The 21,896-nt window shown below is 43.9% G+C and overlaps 1 protein-coding gene across 2 annotated transcripts in view; it reads left to right on the forward strand.

Moving 5' to 3' along the window:
• tdrd3 (tudor domain containing 3) overlaps positions 1 to 21,287 on the forward strand; it is a 30,915-nt gene extending 9,628 nt beyond the window's left edge. The window contains exons 5-14 of one of the 2 annotated variants that reach the window (XM_079498005.1): positions 2,305 to 2,446; positions 3,539 to 3,610; positions 5,003 to 5,152; positions 8,361 to 8,516; positions 11,736 to 11,916; positions 12,247 to 12,378; positions 13,662 to 15,676; positions 16,355 to 16,480; positions 19,650 to 19,795; positions 21,076 to 21,287. In XM_079498005.1, coding sequence (XP_079354131.1) covers positions 2,305 to 2,446; positions 3,539 to 3,610; positions 5,003 to 5,152; positions 8,361 to 8,516; positions 11,736 to 11,916; positions 12,247 to 12,378; positions 13,662 to 15,676; positions 16,355 to 16,480; positions 19,650 to 19,772 — 3,097 coding nt within the window. In that variant the 3' untranslated portion in view covers positions 19,773 to 19,795; positions 21,076 to 21,287. The remainder of the gene's footprint in view (positions 1 to 2,304; positions 2,447 to 3,538; positions 3,611 to 5,002; positions 5,153 to 8,360; positions 8,517 to 11,735; positions 11,917 to 12,246; positions 12,379 to 13,661; positions 15,677 to 16,354; positions 16,481 to 19,649; positions 19,796 to 21,075) is intronic. The other variant, XM_079498006.1, reaches the window with a different exon arrangement.
• Positions 21,288 to 21,896: the final 609 nt, after the last annotated feature.

Genomic DNA, 21,896 nt, shown 5'->3' on the forward strand with positions numbered 1-21,896 from the left:
CAAATGGTGGATTGCGGCAGTGGCTCTGGAGGTAGAGCGGCACCTTGGGAAATGGAAGGTTTCTCCGTTCAATCCCCGGCTTGTCTTGGCTTAGGTTGCAGTCACACCAGAATGCTTTACTGCGATTATCATGTTGCGTATTGTCGGAAAGTGCGCTTCGTTTGGCAGGTGTGAAGGCTCAATCGAAGTCTGATGTCCGCATCAGACTTCGATTGAAAAATAACCGCATTCTACTAAAACAGGGGCTTCGCTTCCAAGCACACCTGACTTCGATTCACTGCAGGTGTGAATGCAATCGCATCAAATAAGGGAGATTAAACGTGAGGTGCATTCATGATGAGTAAACACAGTTGGAGACGGAGAGAGCATATTTTATGCAGCGCAAAGATGTCACTTTCCGTGGATAGACGTGGTCGAATGAGGATAAACGTTGGATAATTACTTGCGCAAGCAGAGCGCGCAAGTATTGTGGTCGTGCTGGTACGAAAGCACGTGTATGCTTGGTAGGTATTGACGGTGACGTAATTAAGATGTGTATCGATGCCGGGTTATAACTGGCTTTTTCAGATTACATACAGGTATGAATTACCTTTAATTCACCCGACACTGAAACATATCCTAATTATGTCACCATCGACAGCCAGTTATAACCTGACATCGAAACATATCTTAATTACATCACCATCAACATCAGTATATATCCCTACCAAGCATACGCATGTAAAAAAGCCAGCCGACCACAGTATAGTACTTTCAACTTACAACTTGCATACATGTATACATACATACGTTACCTGTTACCCAACCAATGTTGAAACGTATCGTTATAACCCGACTTTAGTATTTAATGTCAATGTTTTACAGAGAGGCTGAGATTTGAAAGTTTGTAGCGGTCGACAGTACTTGGGCGCTCTACTTGCGCACTAGTAGACCATTAATGGCCTACTTGTGTGCAAGTAGGCACTCGACTCTGCTGCTGTCTGCGCTCAGTGCGCTGTGCCCAAAAGAACAGTGCGTGCGTACACACACACACACACACACACACACACACACACACACACACACACACACACACACACACACACACACACACACACACACACACACAGAGAGAGAGAGAGACGTCCAGTCCCCGATGACACACTGCATCCACGTTACCCTAAATTGACGTCCTAACCATTACTCAAAGTATAATTTTAACACCATAGATTTCATTGTGTAGTTTATGAATTGAACACATTAATACAGTTCCCTGATGCATTTCCAATTGCTGCGGATGACGGTGCAGCAATTGGAACTTCTCTGCCCATTCGCGTCGAGTCTACCGAAGCAGAGGTGAGAATGCGGCCTTTAGTGTCGAAGTGACCTTGAGGCTTGAGCAAACCGCGACACACTTGTTTCTACGTCACTCCGGGCAGCGCACGGTTGTCACGTTTTTACTTTGACTTTATACCTGATGTAAACAAGTCTTAGTGCTTTTTCTGGTTTTATCCTAGTAGCAGTTTTTGTATTGACCTATTTACAAATGTCAATCAAGCTTATTTGTTAAATGTAGGCTATATAACTACACTGGCACGAGTGCCTCGCTTAGAGTAGTAACCTGTGGGGCTGGGTAAATGTACTCTATTTGTGATGTATAGAGTACATTTACCCAGTCTCTATTTGTGATGTACTGTCTTACCTTGTGGGCCACGAGCCTGTAATAAAGTTTTTTATTATACAATCCTATGCGGTACAGGCTATACTAATGTCTGTAGTTATGAATGCCTGTAGTTATGTACATGGCCTACTTTATCAGCGGGATTCAGCGTTTTAGCCAAAGTGATGTTAATTAAGCATAATAACAATATAATTGGAAAATCCATCTCTCTTCAACAAATGGGAGCGAGCGGCTGGCTTTTTCCCATTGCGATCCTTTTCATAATTCAATGTTTTAGCCAAAGCGATGCAGGCCTAATTATTATATTATATTCATTCCATACCAATACTGTCGCGTGTGCACGTGTGTGCGTGTGTGTGTGATTCTGTGTGTGTTGACACTATACACACGCAGAAGAAGTGGGAGGCAGAGGCGCGTGGGGGGGTGCGCTGCTAGGAGTTATGTAGAAACGAATGCTTCAGGGGCAAACCACAGAGAACCCCTAACTGCACCAGGTGGTTACATGGTTTCCTCCGCAATCGGTGTGAGAATGTTTGCGTGAATATAATGTAAAGCGATTTGGATACAGGTTAATGAATGCACCATTATTATTATTACATCTTTTTTTGTTTAACACGCAAATGTATAAATGACCTGTTTTTCAGTTTGAACACCCCTCCTGGAACAAAGCTGAAGCTCCTCGGTACGGTTGAAGTTAAAAATGGTCTTCTGCTCCTGGACGATTCCAAGATCTCCGTCCTAGGAGGAGAGGTTGACCACATGGTGGAGAAATGGGAACTACAGAGGGTGAGGGATCATTTTATTTTCATTAGAATTCGTCAATTATGCAAGCTTAAAGGTGAACAAAGGAGCCTTTGGCCACTGCGGTGCTACTGAGCACATTGGATCGACCTAAGTCGTGTATCATGTTCTCCTGACAAAGAACCACGAGGACATAACAGTCATTTCACATCACAAGCACGAGGTGTGACATTTGGTAACCGAGGTAAACTCGGCTGAAACCTGTTAAACAAACGAGGGGTTGGCGCCGTGGCGCACACTAAGCCGCTTATCTGAAATCCAGATAAATGTATAGTGACAAAGTACATATTCAAAATGTATGACTTTATTACACTCTACATTAGGTAAAAATAATAATAATACAATTAAAAAGGCATTATAATGTTTACCTCATCTAAAGTGTAATACATTATGTATTGGGGTACAACAACATACCCGGTATATTGTGCACAAATAGCTGACTAATTGACACCTGTAGTGTAACTGGCAACAGCCATGCTTGTTTGTTTTGAACTTTTAATTATTAAATGTGGTGTTCATGAAAATGAAGCCGTGTGTTCAGCAGTGTTGTTTTCGTCGACTAAGCTATGACGAAAAATGTCCGACTACCTTTTTACACTGACGAAAACTACATAAAAACTAAATGAAAACTAAGCCATGATGACTAAGACTAAATATACTGTCGATTTTGTCAACAAATAAAAACTAGACTAAAATGTTAGGAAGGGACTAGTGGACAAGAGATCCAGTATAAGTCATTTTACACTTGATAAAACGCGACACGTTGTGAGCTTGTAGATCGGCTATTTTCAGCAAGTGTAAAATCGGTCATTATGACGGCATCAAGGCCCGCCAAAACACATTTCAGTCGACTGAATCAACTGTATATTTAGTCGACTAGAATCTTATGACATTTAGTCCACTAAAACTACACTAAAACATTCCAGGTGACTAAAATGTGACTAAAACCAAATGAAAGCCATTCAAGAGACTGACTAAAACTAAAATGGAAAAAAAAACACTGGTGTTCAGTCTGATGTGCATCTTCATTCTGTGTTCACGTTGCTGATGTACGTGTGTTTTCACTGTGCGCTCCAGAGCCTGGCCAAACTCAGCAGGTTCCACATTGGTGCAGAAGGTGGACCTCCTCCCTTTGTGCCATTTGGACAGGTGAGATGAGATGTTGATAACACCCATTCTTTATTGTCTCCACCAGGCCCAAGGCATGGGGAAAGAGTATGTTTAGTTGTCTCCACCAGGCCGAAGGCATGGGGAGAGAGTATGTTTTATTGTCTCCACCAGGCCGAAGGCATGGGGAGAGAGTATGTTTAGTTGTCTCCACCAGGCCGAAGGCATGGGGAGAGAGTATGTTTTATTGTCTCCACCAGGCCGAAGGCATGGGGAGAGAGTATGTTTAGTTGTCTCCACCAGGCCGAAGGCATGGGGAGAGAGTATGTTTTATTGTCTCCACCAGGCCGAAGGCATGGGGAGAGAGTATGTTTAGTTGTCTCCACCAGGTCGAAGGCATGGGGAGAGAGTATGTTTTATTGTCTCCACCAGGCCCAAGGCATGGGGAGAGAGTATGTTTAGTTGTCTCCACCAGGCCGAAGGCATGGGGAGAGAATATGTTTAGTTGTCTCCACCAGGCCGAAGGCATGGGGAGAGAGTATGTTTTATTGTCTCCACCAGGCCCAAGGCATGGGGAGAGAGTATGTTTTATTGTCTCCACCAGGCCCACGGCATGGGGAGAGAGTATGTTTTATTGTCTCCACCAGGCCCAAGGCATGGGGAGAGAGTATGTTTTATTGTCTCCACCAGGCCCAAGGCATGGGGAGAGAGTATGTGTTATTGTCTCCACCAGGCCCAAGGCATGGGGAGAGAGTATGTTTTATTGTCTCCACCAGGCCGAAGGCATGGGGAGAGAGTATGTTTTATTGTCTCCACCAGGCCGAAGGCATGGGGAGAGAGTATGTTTTATTGTCTCCACCAGGCCGAAGGCATGGGGAGAGAGTATGTTTTATTGTCTCCACCAGGCCGAAGGCATGGGGAGAGAGTATGTTTTATTGTCTCCACCAGGCCGAAGGCATGGTGAGAGAGTATGTTTTGCCCTCCGTCCGTGTGTGTGTCCGTCCGTCCGTTAACAGCTATTCTCCGGCACCGTTAACCCGGTCGAGGCCAAACTTTGCATACACACTCCCTGGATGCCAACGATGAACCTCTGCCCTAACTTTTCCGGAACGGCCTGTTATAGCGCCACCAGGAGGCAGCTTTTCACCATTTTTACCTACAACTGCACCAATCTGTGTGAAACGTTGCATGCACACTACTGCCTAGAACACGTTTTTCTTTTTCCTTTTACTCGTGGCATTTCAAGTGAACAGAATACAGAGTGATAGGAATGATGGGGTTGAAGGACACGGAAAGAAAGACGAAAAATGAAGGGATGACAAGTGAAAAACGTAGTGTACCGGATTCTAACCTATAGCGTGTCACTCATAAAATAAATGTGCTCAATCCACATGCTGGATGATGTGACCGTCCCTCTCTCGCCGTTTCCTGTAGAAATGTGCGAGGAAGGATGAAGTGGACAGCAGGGAGCTGGACCAGAGGAAGACGCTGCAGAGCACCAGCACCGCCAAGACGGCCGACGACAACGATGAGTTTGAAAAGCAGCGGTTAGCAGCCATTGCTGAGGTAGCCAAGACCAAAGAGGTGTGTATATCTATATCTATATTCTCTGAGTCGTTATCTCATTAAAAAAACAAATAACCATTCAGACTATTGTGAAATGAAGCTCAATTGAAAGTAAAAGTTCATGCTGACTTTCCTTTTCCTTATAAGGTTCCCATTGTCTAGTTCCATTTGAGCCACTGAGGTTTTATATCTCGGTGACATCCAAGATGTTTTCTGTATTTTATCAATATTTGGTGTCTATATCTCAAACGCATCTAAAATGATGCTTTCCGTTTGTAGAATATTTACATTTTAAGGGACAAACCTGCATTTGCCAATGTTGTCTACTGTGGACACCAATAGCCCAACAGTGCCTACATTTTAACCTTAACAATATATACCTAATTATGCTATTAAATGATTAGGTTTCTATAAATTATACTCAGGGGGGCTACTTAGTCCAAACGAACAAGAACTTTCTTCAGTTTGAAGGGCTTATTACCAATCCGAAGAAAATTCAGAGAGAATGAAAAGTCTTTTCTCCTGCCTCTGAACTCTGTTCTGTGTCCCAGTGAACACCAGACCCTGCCCACTCAGTAATCTGCCCATATAAGGGCAATGAATCTGCCTAGCAACACCGCTGCTCACACTGTCACTTGAGTCACTGAAGCAGTGTATAGACATTGATGCAGTGTATAGACATTGATGGAATCGTTGGGTTTACCATCTGTATCTCCCTTCGATATTAAGGGTGGCCAGAGGTGTCCCAAACTACCCAAGTGTCCTGGCACTGTCCCAAACTACCCAAGTGTCCTGGCACTGTCCCAAACTACCCAAGTGTCCTGGCACTGTCCGAAACTACCCAAGTGTCCTGGTACTGTCTGAAACTACCCAAGTGTCCTGGCACTGTCCGAAACTACCCAAGTGTCCTGGCACTGTCCGAAACTACCCAAGTGTCCTGGCACTGTCCGAAACTACCCAAGTGTTCTGGCACTGTCCGAAACTACCCAAGTGTCCTGGTACTGTCCCAAACTACCCAAGTGTCCTGGTACTGTCCCAAACTACCCAAGTGTCCTGGTACTGTCCCAAACTACCCAAGTGTCCTGGTACTGTCCCAAACTACCCAAACTACCCAAGTGTCCTGGCACTGTCTGAAACTATTTGGGTAGTTTAGGACAGTACCAGGACACTACCCAAGTGTCCTGGCACTGTCCGAAACTACCCAAGTGTCCTGGTACTGTCCGAAACTACCCAAGTGTCCTGGTACTGTCCGAAACTACCCAAGTGTTCTGGTACTGTCCTAAACTACCCAAGTGTCCTGGCACTGTCCGAAACTACCCAAGTGTCCTGGTACTGTCTGAAACTACCCAAGTGTCCTGGCACTGTCCCAAACTACCCAAGTGTCCTGGTACTGTCCCAAACTACCCAAGTGTCCTGGTACTGTCCCAAACTACCCAAGTGTCCTGGGACTGTCCCAAACTACCCAAGTGTCCTGGTAATGTCCCAAACTACCCAAGTGTCCTGGTACTGTCCCAAACTACCCAAGTGTCCTGGCACTGTCTGAAACTATTTGGGTAGTTTAGGACAGTACCAGGACACTACCCAAGTGTCCTGGCACTGTCCGAAACTACCCAAGTGTCCTGGTACTGTCCGAAACTACCCAAGTGTCCTGGTACTGTCCGAAACTACCCAAGTGTTCTGGTACTGTCCTAAACTACCCAAGTGTCCTGGCACTGTCCGAAACTACCCAAGTGTCCTGGTACTGTCCGAAACTACCCAAGTGTCCTGGCACTGTCCGAAACTACCCAAGTGTCCTGGTACTGTCCCAAACTACCCAAGTGTCCTGGCACTGTCTGAAACTATTTGGGTAGTTTAGGACAGTACCAGGACACTTGGGTAGTTTCGGACAGTACCAGGACACTTGGGTAGTTTCGGACAGTGCCAGGACACTTGGGATTTCCAGTAAACCCTTTTGAGGCAGTTTTATTTTATGTTGCTTTTGATTAAGTGAACATTTTGTTATTGAACACTTTATTTTGCTTTTGATTTAATAAATTACAGTTAAACTTATTTACTGATTCCTTCAGTGATTTATATTCTATACTGACCCACCACCTCCCTCATTTTGCTATAATTGGTTCTGCAATTGTTATTGTTGCAACAATAACAATTGCAGTTATAGAATTGGGCGCACAAACAGGGACTTGAACCCTGGACCCTCAGATTAAGAGTCTCATGCTCTACCGACTGAGCTAATCAGGCCTTAATCAAATCAAAACCCTGCAGCAGCCAAACTCCTCCATCAAGGACAGCTTGAAGGTGCGGAAGACTTGCTTCTCATCAACATATGTCACAGCACCCATCAGGGGGCATAGGATCAGCTTGGCGTGGTCCTTGAAGTTAATCTGGACTGTGCCGTTAGACAGCTGCAGCACGATGGCCTTCTTGGCCCTGAACCAGTGGGAGAGGTAGGGCAGGCGTGCCAGCTCGTCACCGTCTCTACGTGCCATGTTGGCACCGGCCTTGAGAAGGTGCTTGCGGAAGTATCCATGGAAGTACTTGAGCAACTGTACCTTCTTGTTGAGCGTGTCAGGGTAGGAGCGTACACTGATGTACCTCTCTACCTTGGCTTTGTCAATGTACTGCAGACTTTCTTTCTGTGTCATTCACCGATTTTCCGAACGGGCCGCACCCCAATGTGTTAAAAAAGAAGGGCACACCGGGATTGCTCGCAGAATCAAGCCCTGAGCACTGAGCAGAATGCAGAAACAAAACTAAATATATCACGCCCACTTTAAACATCTGACCAATCCCACACAACGTTCTGTCTGAACTTTCTCCATCTAGTTACATGTCGGAGGTACAAGAACTTCTGAACTTTGTTCTGACAGACACTGTTGTTAATGATGTAATGATGTAGTTATTGCGTCTCTGTTGGAGGATGTATCCCACTTTAGACATAAACAACCACACTTTCCTCAGTGTTCATTTGAGTTAATGTTACTTGAACTTTTAGAATTGAAGTTAACAATGCAGATTTATTTTGTGTAAAATACCAGGTATTTTGATACTTTGATCAGATAGTGATACATTGATACATTAAATAGTACCTGGTACTACTGCAAGTACCGGAATTATGGAGAATGGAATCAGGAAAAGCAATTAGCATTATTGATCTATGCCTAGTCCAGATACCTAACTACATGGTGTTGTTTTTGAGAACCTCATTAATGTCTCCTTTCTCTAGGCTCCCCGTACTTTTGGTGGTGGAGTGAACGCAGGCGGTAACTTGAGCAGCGTTGGGTCCTCCTACCGCGGCCGTGAATCATTCAAGCAAAGCCGAAAGGAGGAAAGGGACGAGAGGACTGAAAAGGAAAGCAGACAAGGAAACTATCGCGAGCTGGTGAGAAGATAAGACACTTGGTCTGACCTCAAAGTCAGTAGTCAGTGCAAATTTGTAATGTTCCTAAACAGTGTTGAGTTGACTGAGGAAATTGTGTGACAACCACAACAAGTTTGCAATATATACAACTATACAAATAGTTGTGAATTATTATTTTATTTACTATTATAGGACTTTGCACTCAAACCTCCCAATCAACCATTCGCTAAACCCAACCAAATCTACTCTTATCTGTGTTAATAATAGATCATTTCAGGAGCAAGATCTCTCCTAAATCTAGTCAACAGAGCCTGAAGTAGGCTATGCACGTGCATGGAATTATTTCAATAAACAAAAAATACAGGGAAATGTTAGAGGGAGAAACCGTATCCAACTTAATAATCGTCATTCTCATTTATCACCGGTCCGGGCAGGAGCTTTCATTTACCACATTGTAAGACTATATGATTTGCACCTTTACTTTGTTATGATTACGGTGATTAGTATTATTGCCATCACCTGGGAAGGTCAGTCGTGTAACTTTTCCAACGTTAAGCTGTGTATATGTAAAACAACACATAAACAGCCTTGCCCAGATTTCATTTTGGGAATATGGCACCAGCCAACCATTTTCTGGGTACATGGAATCTGTTGCTGGTTCATAGTCACCATTGCGTTATCCTGGTATTCATATTCTTGCTATTAATGTTGCGTGCGTGCGTGCGTGCGTGCATGCATGCATGCATGCGTGCGTGCGTGTGTGTGTGTGTGTTGATAACATTGGCAGCTATGACAGGAGATTGAAGCTTGTCCCACCGTATGCTAGATTAGCAACGGTTGCTAAAATAGCATTGGACAATTTCTCTTGGGGTGGGATTTTGCAAAAGATACAGAGGCAAATTCTATAATCTATACACACTACTTTTTATTTTATTCAAGTTTTAACTTGGTGTCCCTATTTCAGACATGTCATAAGTGGACATTTGAAAGGTTATTGTATTTATAAGCCATCCGTTGTGGGCTTGTAGATTGGCAACTTTAGCTACAAATACAGGTGTGCCTTAAAATGTACGTTTTACTTGCCCATTGGTGTAGCTCAGGCAAGAAAGGTTTAAAAACCACGGCTTCAATGTATTTGGAAAGAGGAAAGAAATGATAGAAGTTTCCATCAGCAGTCATGAATTATTATACTACTGAAGCTTGAATTTATCCTTACCGAATACAAGATTTAAAAGATACTAGGCATTCTGCCCGCAATTTTAAATGTTCCTTTTTCTTTTTTTCTCCTCTTCCCTTTGTGAATGTTAGATAGGGTCAGTCTAACAGTCACAATCTAAATGTTAATCAGTCACATGTCTCGCCCCTGGATCCAGCTCCCTGAGTCTTTCATAATTGCTTATTATCCATACTCATTAAAAAATATGTCACGATTGAGAAGTCTTGCCAAGCTTTTCAGTGAGCTTGGTGGCAGCGTGATAGTGTGCACACACGTTTTCAACTTAAAAATTCATGGACTAAACTGGGTGAGCTTGTAGATTTTGAAAACAAGATGAATGTTGCCATTCCATCGCATGGTACTGGCATGGTCCGGCAAAAGTATTACCTGGTACTTGTTTTGTTAATCACTTCCATGAGATCCCAAGCGAGCTGAAGCGATACCAGGAGGGGAAGTGTTTCACGGCAATCCAACCATTAGATTTTGAGTTACCTTGTAAGTGCACATTTTGGTGTAAGAGTGGCACTAGTGGAAAAGCCAAGGTCATACATCTACAGAGATTAAAATAGGGTGCATTTTGCATCCCAAAATGCAGTTTATAGTTAAGGGACGCAATAAAACAACGTCCTCTGCATCCACGGGATGCACTACTGTACCGTTTTTTATTATAGTTTATTTTGCTATCTTTAGTTTAAAAATAATGTATTCTGTTTTCTACATGAATATAACCATATAAAATGAAATGGGAGTTGAATGCTGCAATTTGTAAAAATGGCAAAATATGAAAGTGGGACTCGTAAAATGTCCCTGGGACTCATCTAAAAGACCATCCCTGCATCCCGGGACTCATCACATTGAAAACCTATTTACATCACCGCATCTAGTATATTGTTGCATCTAGTTTCTTTTATTTTATTTGATATGTAAAATAATGCCATCTGTAATTTTGTAGTTAAATTAAGCAGTGAAAATACCCAATCTACAAGTTCATAATATAGATTGGCTAAAAACATTGAAACGTTTCACCTACTATAATGACATGACTAGTTCTGTCTGAGGATTATAAATGTCCAATATACCGTAATCTATTAAATTGGCCAAACTTGGCACAAAATATTGCTCAGTGGTTTGGCTATTGCCACCGAGCCAGAGGAAGCTGTGGCAGTGTGGGGCATACAAAGGTATCGGTAATTTGTCAAAACTATCCACATATCGTAGTGTTGCACCACATTTGGTTACCTATCAAATGATGTCCTGTCACCACTGCAATGACGACAGCTCACAGAATCGGATTAACCCATTTTGGGTGGAAACCCCTTTTGGTGTTTTAAGCATTATGTTATGCTTTAGCTATTGAAAGATAGCAGATCTACAAGCTCGTAGGTCTGCTATTTTTGAAAAATCGTGAAAATGCGGCACAAATCTTTGAACATATATTCTTTCAGAACGTTTTTAACTCAAATCTTTGCTTCTGAGGGGTTCCTGGAACAACATGTTTTCACATGGGGGTCGGTGGCCAATTACATATCAATTTTGGGGTCCTTGACATGAAATATTGAGCACCACTGATATAGAAACATAGGTATTTCAGTAAACAAAAAGATTTTTTTTTAAATTTCGACGTCAGGCCTAAATGGATTAAAACACCAAAAGGGGTTCCCGCCCAAAATGGGTTAATGAATGAACTGAAGCGATGGACATATAATAATGTTAGGTCAGACTTTATATTATCACATCAAGTGGCATGGTGGTCAACTCAAGGCATTAAATGCCAAGCCCACATTTTTGTCAAGCCAAGCCCCCAAAGGTGTCTTTTTTTCTAGTTTAACCAATGAAAACTTGACTAAATAACTACATTGAATCCATTGGAACAACAGGTTCTTTCCATTTCCTGAAAACGGTTACAAGGTTTTGCCTGACAGTGACGATGTATTAATGTAATGTGCCCTTTTCTTCTTCTTTTCAATTTAAACTGTTCCTCCACTCCCTGTAACTTTCCAGTATGTAATTATCTCGGTACACAGGTGGACGAGCGGGCTCTGAGAGACATCATGGAGATGGGGTTTAACAGAGAGGATGGTCGCCAGGCCCTAATGGAGAACAACAACAACCTAGAAGTGGCTCTCAATAGCCTGCTGACCGGAGCCACTGGCAACAGACCCTCTCCCACACCACCAATAGAGCCTAGCAGGCCCCCACCTAGAGGTGCACAGACTGTACACACACACACACACACACACACACACACACACACACCGGTAATATTCTGGCTTTATACTGAACTAAATATCCTACAACCAGGAATAGGAACATTCTCTGTTGTGCGCAACAGTGTCAGTGTCTCAACAGTGACACACACACACACACACACACACACACAGGCCAGGGAGGAGAGCTAGTACAGTACAGTACAGTACAGTACAGTACAGTACAGTACAGTACAGCACAGTACAGCACAGCACAGCACAAGTACAGTACAGCACCACTCAGTTCAGACTGGTCTGATTTTGTTTTATTCTGATTGTGTTTTTCCAGGAAGAGGTCGGGGGAGAGGAAGGTCCAGGATGGAGGATGAGGAGGAAGGAGGAAGGGAGGGAGGCAGGCCCTCTGGACCCAGCACTCTCTTTGACTTCCTGGAATCCAAAATGGGAACTTTCTCCGTCGATGGTGGGTGACATGGTTTTTCTGATTGGTAATAACACGCCTGATTAACTTTCTCAAGTCCTGATGGAGGCGTGAGATTTCCAGCAAAGGCCATTTTTTAAACAGCAAGAGGGATATTGGAAGATTTTCGCCAAAAAGTGTATTTGTCCCCTTCAAAATATCCATATTTTTGGCAGCTCAACTCTTGAATTAAAATATAACATATTGAGCATAAATATGATATTTGCGCATTGATCTATATACGCATAAGCAAGTATACATATTTTGACAGGAAGGCTGTGTCCAAATTCATTCATTTCATGCAAGCGTGAAAATATCTCTAATAAATAAATGATCTGCCAAATGGATATGACGGGGAATGAACTAGAGAAGAGACCCCAAAGGGGATCATAGAATCAGAGCCCACGGGTGGATGCTGGGGAGGCAGAGGGATTGCAAACCTTGATAGGGCAGCACGGCATGCAGCAAATAGCAAACGCACAGCGAGCAGCAGCAGAACAGCACAGCAGGGCAGCGAGATTGCAGAGCAGCCAAGGAATGATCAGGTAAGCAGGAAGGTTTAAATGGCCCAACCCGGTCAGATGAAGAGTTCATGTGACTGATCATCACCTCTTAAGGGGTAGGCGCTGCTTTGAGTTGTCTGCCTTAACTAGCTCTGTAGGCTTCACATCATTTGAATGAGGAAGGGTAGTAATATTGGATATTACTTATTGACTTATTCTTCTATTAAGTCTTAATGTGAATGTCTCCTCTGTTCTAAAATATAAGTCTTGATTCTACGCATGCCATGCATGCATGCGCACACACCCACGCGCACACACACACACACACACACCACACACATGCCATTACCTAGTAACCCATCTTAATTGAAACCAGTGTTGAGGCACAACGTTCACAAAGTTAAAAAAGCAAATGGTGTTACAGTTTAGTAGCCAAGTGGGCAATATAAAATGGTAATCTCCTTAACTACGGTATGATGTTAACTATGAGTATCACCATAATGCCCACTTTGCCCAGACAGGTGGCAGTTTTGTGCTGAGGGGCATTAATACCTTTTCAAATTCAGTCACTAAATCTCCAGCACTGGTTTGGCTACAGCTTCTTGATAATGACTAAGTGGGCACACAAGAACGCAACCTGCAAGAAAGAATGCAACATATGTATTGGTCTAATAAAGAAACAATTTTCTTTATCCCCCCTATAAATGTAACCTTCAGTCACCCTCTTGTCAATATTCTAGTCTTACATGTTCACATTCTTCCTCTTCTGTGGTTGTTTCTTAGAGCCAAAGAGTCAGCCACCTCAGAGATACCAGGATGGTAGAATGGGTTTCTCCAACTCCGACTTCTCATCACACACCAAGTTCTCTTACCAAAACGACAACAGACAGCAAAGGAACGACAGACCGCCCCGCTTCCACAGGGATACTGACTTTCCCAAACCTGGCCAGGAGCCCAATTCTACCTCCTCTGCACCCCCGCACACTTCAGGCCCAGCTCAGCACTGGAAGGGCCAAGAGAGGGGGTCCCGTGGTGGCCATGACAGATGGCAGAATGACAAGCGGGAGACACAGGACGAGCACATGGGCGCTCCTTCCTTCTCTGTGTTCTCACGTGCAAAAGAACCGCGACCACAGATGGAATCTGCTGGACCTTTCCACCAGCGCTCAAGAAATGGGGACGGTGGTGGGGGTACGGTCGGCGGTTTTCAACCTGCCACAAAAGACAGCTCATTGTTTGAACAGCCACACCGGAGAGGGCCCAAAGACAATGCACCCACATCTAAAGCACCTGACACTACTAGCAACGCACCAGATGGAAGAGGGGGCTCTAGGCGAGCAGAGAGCAGAAATGAGGACCCCACCACCAACGCACCAGATGGAAGAGGGGGCTCTAGGCGAGTAGAGAGCAGAAATGAGGACCCCACCACCAACGCACCAGATGGAAGAGGGGGCTCTAGGCGAGCAGAGAGCAGAAATGAGGACCCCACTAGCAACGCACCAGATGGAAGAGGGGGCTCTAGGCGAGCAGAGAGCAGAAATGAGGACCTCACCAGCAACGCACCAGATGGAAGAGGGGGCTCTAGGCGAGTAGAGAGCAGAAATGAGGACCGCACCACCAACGCACCAGATGGAAGAGGGGGCTCTAGGCGAGCAGAGAGCAGAAATGAGGACCCCACCACCAACGCACCAGATGGAAGAGGGGGCTCTAGGCGAGTAGAGAGCAGAAATGAGGACCCCACCACCAACGCACCAGATGGAAGAGGGGGCTCTAGGCGAGCAGATAGCAGAAATGAGGACCCCACCAGCAACGCACCAGATGGAAGAGGGGGCTCTAGGCGAGCAGAGAGCAGAAATGAGGACCCCACCAGCAACGCACCAGATGGAAGAGGGGGCTCTAGGCGAGTAGAGAGCAGAAATGAGGACCGCACCACCAACGCACCAGATGGAAGAGGGGGCTCTAGGCGAGTAGAGAGCAGAAATGAGGACCCCACTAGCAACGCACCAGATGGAAGAGGGGGCTCTAGGCGAGTAGAGAGCAGAAATGAGGACCCCACTAGCAACGCACCAGATGGAAGAGGGGGCTCTAGGCGAGCAGAGAGCAGAAATGAGGACCCCACCACCAACGCACCAGATGGAAGAGGGGGCTCTAGGCGAGCAGAGAGCAGAAATGAGGACCCCACTAGCAACGCACCAGATGGAAGAGGGGGCTCTAGGCGAGTAGAGAGCAGAAATGAGGACCCCACCACCAACGCACCAGATGGAAGAGGGGGCTCTAGGCGAGTAGAGAGCAGAAATGAGGACCACACCACCAACGCACCAGATGGAAGAGGGGGCTCTAGGCGAGTAGAGAGCAGAAATGAGGACCACACCACCACCAACAATAGGAGGAGGGGCAGGAATGACCGGCCCTTCTCGGGGCACCTGGACCACCAAAGGGACAGCGGCCCATTGAACTGTAACTCGTGGCCCACCTCGGTCCAGGCAGGGGGAGGGTCCAAAGACATCCAGCCAGTGGGAGCGTCCAAGGATGTCCAGGCAGGGGGTGACTCTCCTCACCTCCAAAATGGACACTTGGAGCACAAAAGGACTGGGCCCATTAAGCTAATGAACTCATCTGGTCCTCCTCCCCACAAGGAGGAGCTCCTCAAGAAGAACACCTCTCAGAACGCTGGACCTAAAAAGAGGCAAGGGCAAGGCAGAGGTCAAGGTCCAAAGGGTTCGGAGAGAGGTCAAATGATGGAGCAGTTTTGGAAACCTGGAGACCACTGTTTGGCACTTTACTGGGAGGATAGCAAGGTAGAGTAAGAGTTGGCGGTCTACAGATTGCATTGCTGTTTTGCATTTTTCCCCATATAATTTTAGTCAACTTTGTGAATACATAGGGATGCCTGGAACTGTTCAGTCTAATTCGTGTCAGAGATTAAAAAAAAATAGCCTGTGATATGACTACTAAGATGTATTATGATGGGATTTGTTTCCCACGGTCGATGTTGGATATTAATTACATGTGGACCGTGTGCTTGTCCTCAGACACTATAGACAGATGCTAGGTTTGATGTGTTCACCTTCTATCGTAGATTGTAGCACAACATGTTTGCTATTTCACAAATGCCTACATTCTAATGTAGTGTTCATTCAGTGGTTCTGAAGGCGTCTTTGTAGCATGTTTAATTCAATTTGAATTAACCCATTCTGGTCGGGAACCCGTTTTGGTGTTTTAACTAAGCATTATTTAGCTATTGAAAAATAGCAGATCTACAAGCTCATAGCGCCCCACCGAGTGGCGCGCTACGAGCTTGTAGGTCTGCTATTTTTGAAAAATCGTGAAAATGTGGCACAAATCTTTGAATATATATTCTTTCAGATGACTTTATTTATTTCGGCGTCAGGCCTAAATGGGATAAGTAGTGGTATGATTGTGATTGGAGGACTGATGATGTTTCGATGTCTCTCTCTCTCTCTGTGTGTCCAAAGTTCTACCGCGCCAGAATAGACGCTGTGCATCCATCAGGCTCTACGGCCGTGGTCGTCTTCAGTGATTTCGGAAACTGTGAGGAGGTCCTACTGCACAACATCAAACCTGTGGATGCTGACGGCTGGGTGAGCAATGAATGAAGACTGGTAACTTGTTGTGCATGGAACCTCTTCAATAAACATTCTATAGAAGCATTACACTCTTAATTGGCTTCAGCAAAGTGGCCTGCCGACAATCAATGTCCTGTTGCACAATACCCAACCTGTGGTGGCTGACTGCTGGATAGAGAGGAAGATTATGTTGTCGATGTCTGGCAGAAACCTTGTACTGCATGTCCGAAACTTGTGCTAAATAACATACTAAATCTTTACGAAAAACAAACCTCTAGAAAGGCATCGTTTTCAAGATGGCGTCCACGATGGCTGCCAGGAGCTTAAAATGCCTATGGTTTCATTGCAAACCGACCAGCCAAATTAGTTTGCCATGTTTTTTTGAAAACTTACCTAACCGCATCTAAAAATCCAAAAAGCAGTTACCAAGTGCATAATTGTTGTGATTTTTTTACGTGATGGCTGCCGGGAGGTAAAATGGCTATTACCTGGGATTTAATATGTAAAAAATCATAACAATTATGGACTTGGTAAAACCATCGCAAACTAATTTGTCTCGCTACTTAGTGGTCCGTTTGCAATGAAACCATAGCCATTTTAAGCTCCCGGCAGCCATCATGGACGCCATCTTGAAAACGATGCTTTCTAGATGTTTGTTTTTCATAAAATGTTATTTAGCACACCCAATAGTAACATAATCCATTGAAAATCTCTTCTATCAATTATGTGGGGTATCAACCATCTACTAACATATCTAATAGTGGTTTCATTGCAACTCGACCACTAGGGGTCAACGCATTTGCACAGCTTTTTGAAAACCTTATACCCATACCTAACACCACGCCAAAAAAGCCACATTTTGGTGATTTCTTACAAGTCCACCCACTGCTTGGTTTCTTCCTGACAGCGACAATATCAGTCTATGTTACACAAACACACAAAATTAAACGTCCCAAATGCCCAAGATTTAATAGGATTCCTTGTTGTCCGCAATTAGACTTTAGATGTTATGGTCCCCAAGGGAACATTCCTTTCCACAACACTGTACACTACCAGACGACACCACACAACATACAGACAGACGGCAATACACACACAGGTCTGTTCAGAGAGGCCCCTCTCTTTAACATACAGACAGACGGCAGTACACACACAGGTCTGTTCAGAGAGGCCTATCTCTTTAAGGTGGCTATGGCAGCGGAGTGGGTGTTAGGCTCTTCCCCAAATGGAGTCCTTGTTGTGCAGTGTTCTGGTCAGTAGGATTAAGTGGTGATTGAGTGGATGTGTGATGTCCTGTTTCTATTGAGGTTGCATTGCACGAATGGCCTTATTGTTTAGTTTAGTCTGTTTAGAATGGATTGATGAGTTAGGTCAAGAAGTAGTGAAAGTATGTTGCTACTGTAGCTACCTGGCATGATATTTGTCCAAATGTTGTCAATCATCTTTATCTGTTGCTTTTGAGTTCCATGATGGAAAAAAAGGTTACTAGAACAGCGCCCATGCATGTCGGAACCTACATTTCTATAGAGCGCCGCAGTCCCGCCCCCTACCAGGGCCCAGGAAATTATTCTCCGTTCATTTTCCTCATAGACATTTCAAAAAGTATTTATCGTACAAAGCCAACTCTTGTCGTGACAAATCATGACAACACATTTTTTCGGGCCGAACAAATAATTAGAAAGAAGAAGAAAACGGCAGGTTACAACACTTTTTTTGTTGTTTTTCTTCTTTGTAATTATTTGTTTGGTCTAAAATATTGTGTTGTCATGATTTGTCACAACTCGAGTTGGGTTTGTACGACGCTTATAAGGTCTTTAAATAAATACTTTTTGAAATGTCTATGGGAAAAATGCATTGGGAATTATTTCCTGGGCCTGGCGTCGTCATGAAAGGGGGCGCTACTGCGACGCTCTATATGGCAGGAGTCTTATCTCCTGTTTCTATAGCATGAAGCAGCTTGATGTACAAGTACACCCCCTGGATATGACGCTAGTATGTCGCAGTGATTTACCCCCAATCCAACCCTTGAGGCATTGGGTCCCATTTGGAGGCTTTGGTATGACCCGGCCCGGGATTCTAATCCCAACCTCCCAGTCTCAAGGCAGACACTCTAACCACAAGGCCACTGAGCTGGTACGTGTACTATAGCTTATCTGCACAAACGTGACGCTCTGCCAATCCGTGAAGCCGACTGTTTGGTTTGGCCAATCAGGGAAATTGGTGCTTACAATCTCCCAAACACTTCAGACCTGCGGGTCGAACAGATACAGATAGTTGTGATATTTGTGGTTTTTCGATTCTTGGAATCCGTTGGACCGTCCAAAGTGTCATTCGGCAGCGCACATTTATGAGTCGTATGAGAGACATGCCAAGTTTGAGACTGCTTGGTCGTACGCTTTCCAAGTTACACCCAGGACAGTGTGACAGAGGGATACACTATTACACACACACATATTCTGTAAATTATTGTATAATAGATATTCAATCTCATTGGGTATAGAAACGGGTACCAAAATCATACATTTAGAAAACCAACCATTATATTAAAATAATAATAATTACATTAGATCATCCAGATATACTTTTGGAAAAGTTAAATGGCTGGTTATATTGCTCTTGACAGAACAAAAATGCACATGTCACCATTATTCGTGTGAATATACACACACACACACACACACACACACACACACACACACACACACTGTATGCAGCGGGACCCGTTACGTATTGGCCAGAAGGAGCGAGTGCATTCTCCGGAAGGGGGGGGGGGGGGATTATGAGGCAGGCTCCCGACATACGTGGCCGGTTAAAAATCACCCGTGTCTTCTTGTGAGGTCGGGGTCTTTGGGGTAAGGTGTCGGACTGATGCCGGCGAAAAACACTGCTGTGAGTGTTGGCGGCGACTCCGTGGCATCAGCCAGAAAATGCATTGGCTCTCCCTCATATTGCATTCGAGCAGAATGCACTTTGTTGGCCGGTCATGTAAAGCGTGATTTTTGCCAATGCAATGCAGGTGAAAGGAATCCCTACTTCTGGTTCCTTGCTCACAGAGCCCAGAAGCAACAGATGAAGGTGATATTTTGACTCGTATCACACCCATGTAGCTATACAACACAAGATTCTGCCAAAGTTCAACATCACTTTACATGCACCTACAACAGCATTGCATGTTTTCTGGTAGGAGGAAGATGATGGGTACAGTGATAGTTCACTAGAGTTTCGTCGTGGGGGAGATGGGCAGACCAGACGCACAGTGACACGACCCACAAAGGAGTACTACCAGCCACCTAGGGCACGTGATTGAGTCATCTCCATTTGTCCTGGCAGGTAACAAAATAACGTAACACATTATTGTGCTATTTAAATAACTCAAACGATATATAATGGATAGGATAGTTGAGAGACAGACAGCAAACTAAGGCAGAGAGGGGGAAGACATGCAACTCGTCTCCAAAGTGCACACATTGTGATTATGTTGTTGACACACGCCTGGACAGCGCAGCGCCCTTGTGCCACTCTGTGCTATTGTATTCTTCAGTAAGTTGTCTGTCATCTTCCCTGTGAGATCAGTGTGAGTCAAGGTTGACCAATATTGTGTTGTGCTTTGGTAGCAGAGTGAGTGCCACATGTCGTCAGGATAACGAGGTTTAACCAAGGACTTGGAATTCAGTGTCCAAAGTACTGTTTCTATACAGGCAAGGAATGGCACCATACAGTACTTACTACTTTGTATGCTTGTGCAGTGTAGCTGATATTTAATTTTGAATCCTCTGATCAGCTAAAGTGTTAGAAACTGGCATGATGATCATACACGCCATCCATAATTATTGGTTCATTAATCTTCAAATGGCTAAATCAATGATTGTGGTCATTCTCACAGCTAGGGAATGGTGTGCTTGAGACCCACTTTATTGGCAAATTCACATTAACACCACAAAGGTCTCTGCTATCAGCATTGTACTGTACATACTTAATCCAATGAAAGAGACATCTAACCATGATTGATTACCTATTCATTTTAATCTCAATGGAAGCTGCTTTTCATACTCGAGTCTCGTTTAATTAAATGTTTGTGAAGGGCACACAATATAGCATGTAGCTATCCCACAATGCAAACACAATTAAAAACTGACATTTGATCCCGACTTTAAAGCATATTTAAGCCTTTTAAAACTATCAGGTAACAGCGTTGTTTACAGTGATTACACTGGCTCGGCTACTGTACATCATATCCCAATAAAAACATGTTGACAATGAGATCTTATAGTAATTAACTTTTTAACTAACACTACATTTTCACCAAAAATACTGCACAGGTATGTAATGTATAAGGCATAACAATTACATATTGCTGGAAAAAGGAGCTAAATAGTAAATGAATAGCACAAGACATTGCAAGAGGTTATGGTAGGTCCACACCATTAGATGGCATTACTAATTTATAAAAATCACTAACTCACTTAAAACAATAGTGTCAAATGTCTGAATCACACATCAGATGATATAAGAAACATTAAAATGCAGACAAAATATAATGACTTGTAATGATGTAATTTCAATGTAATAATGGTTCCTCTTTCTCTCTCTGCCTGTCCCTTGCATCACAGAAGAATCATGTCTCTCATCGTCAATCCAGAGTTCTTCCTGAGAGCTGAAGTGTCCGTTCACTCAATAACCTTTTTAAAGGGCTTACACATATGCAAAAACTGACATTAATTGAACATCACTTAATTTGTTATGGGCATATTTGCTGTAAATGGTGTGAAGATTTGTAAAACAGTTGCGATGTCATGTCAATAAATGATAATTCTAGTATACACCTAAGGGGTTTCTGTGTTTTTTTTTGTATAAGTTCAAATGATTTCATGTATAACTAGATAAAGTGCCCCTCGGGGCACATGTCTCCACCAGGGCAGGTCAGGTTGTGGCCTCAGCTATTCATGAAAACAACCACAAATGAAAATAGCTGATCTACAAGCTCACAGCGACACATTGTGAAGTTGTACATCTGTTATTTAAAAAAACATAATATTTTTTAAACATTTTAATAAAAAAGGCACAAAATATGTTCAGATGGTTGTCTGTGGACAATTACATATTAATCTGGGGTTCCTTGATGTGAAGAAATGTGGAAGCAAGCCCAAATAAGCAACTACTATACACTTTAGAATCGAGCCCAAAAAAAACATCAACCAGCAACTACCAATATATTTACAAGTGACTTTACAGAAAAAAAACAAGTCAAAGGTTGCTTATAATAAGCAGACATGGTGTGGCCTGAAGGAAGCAAAGCACACACACAAGGAGCCCCAGTACCTTGGCGGGGAAAAACATGGATAATTGGCCAATGTGAAAAGGGTGACATTTCTTCTTATGCTTTGGATGGCAATTGGATGATTTGAGGCATTTTGTTCCAAAAATGTGTTTT

Source organism: Electrona antarctica (assembly GCF_951216825.1).
Source record: "Electrona antarctica genome assembly, chromosome: 3".
NCBI lineage: Eukaryota > Metazoa > Chordata > Actinopteri > Myctophiformes > Myctophidae > Electrona > Electrona antarctica.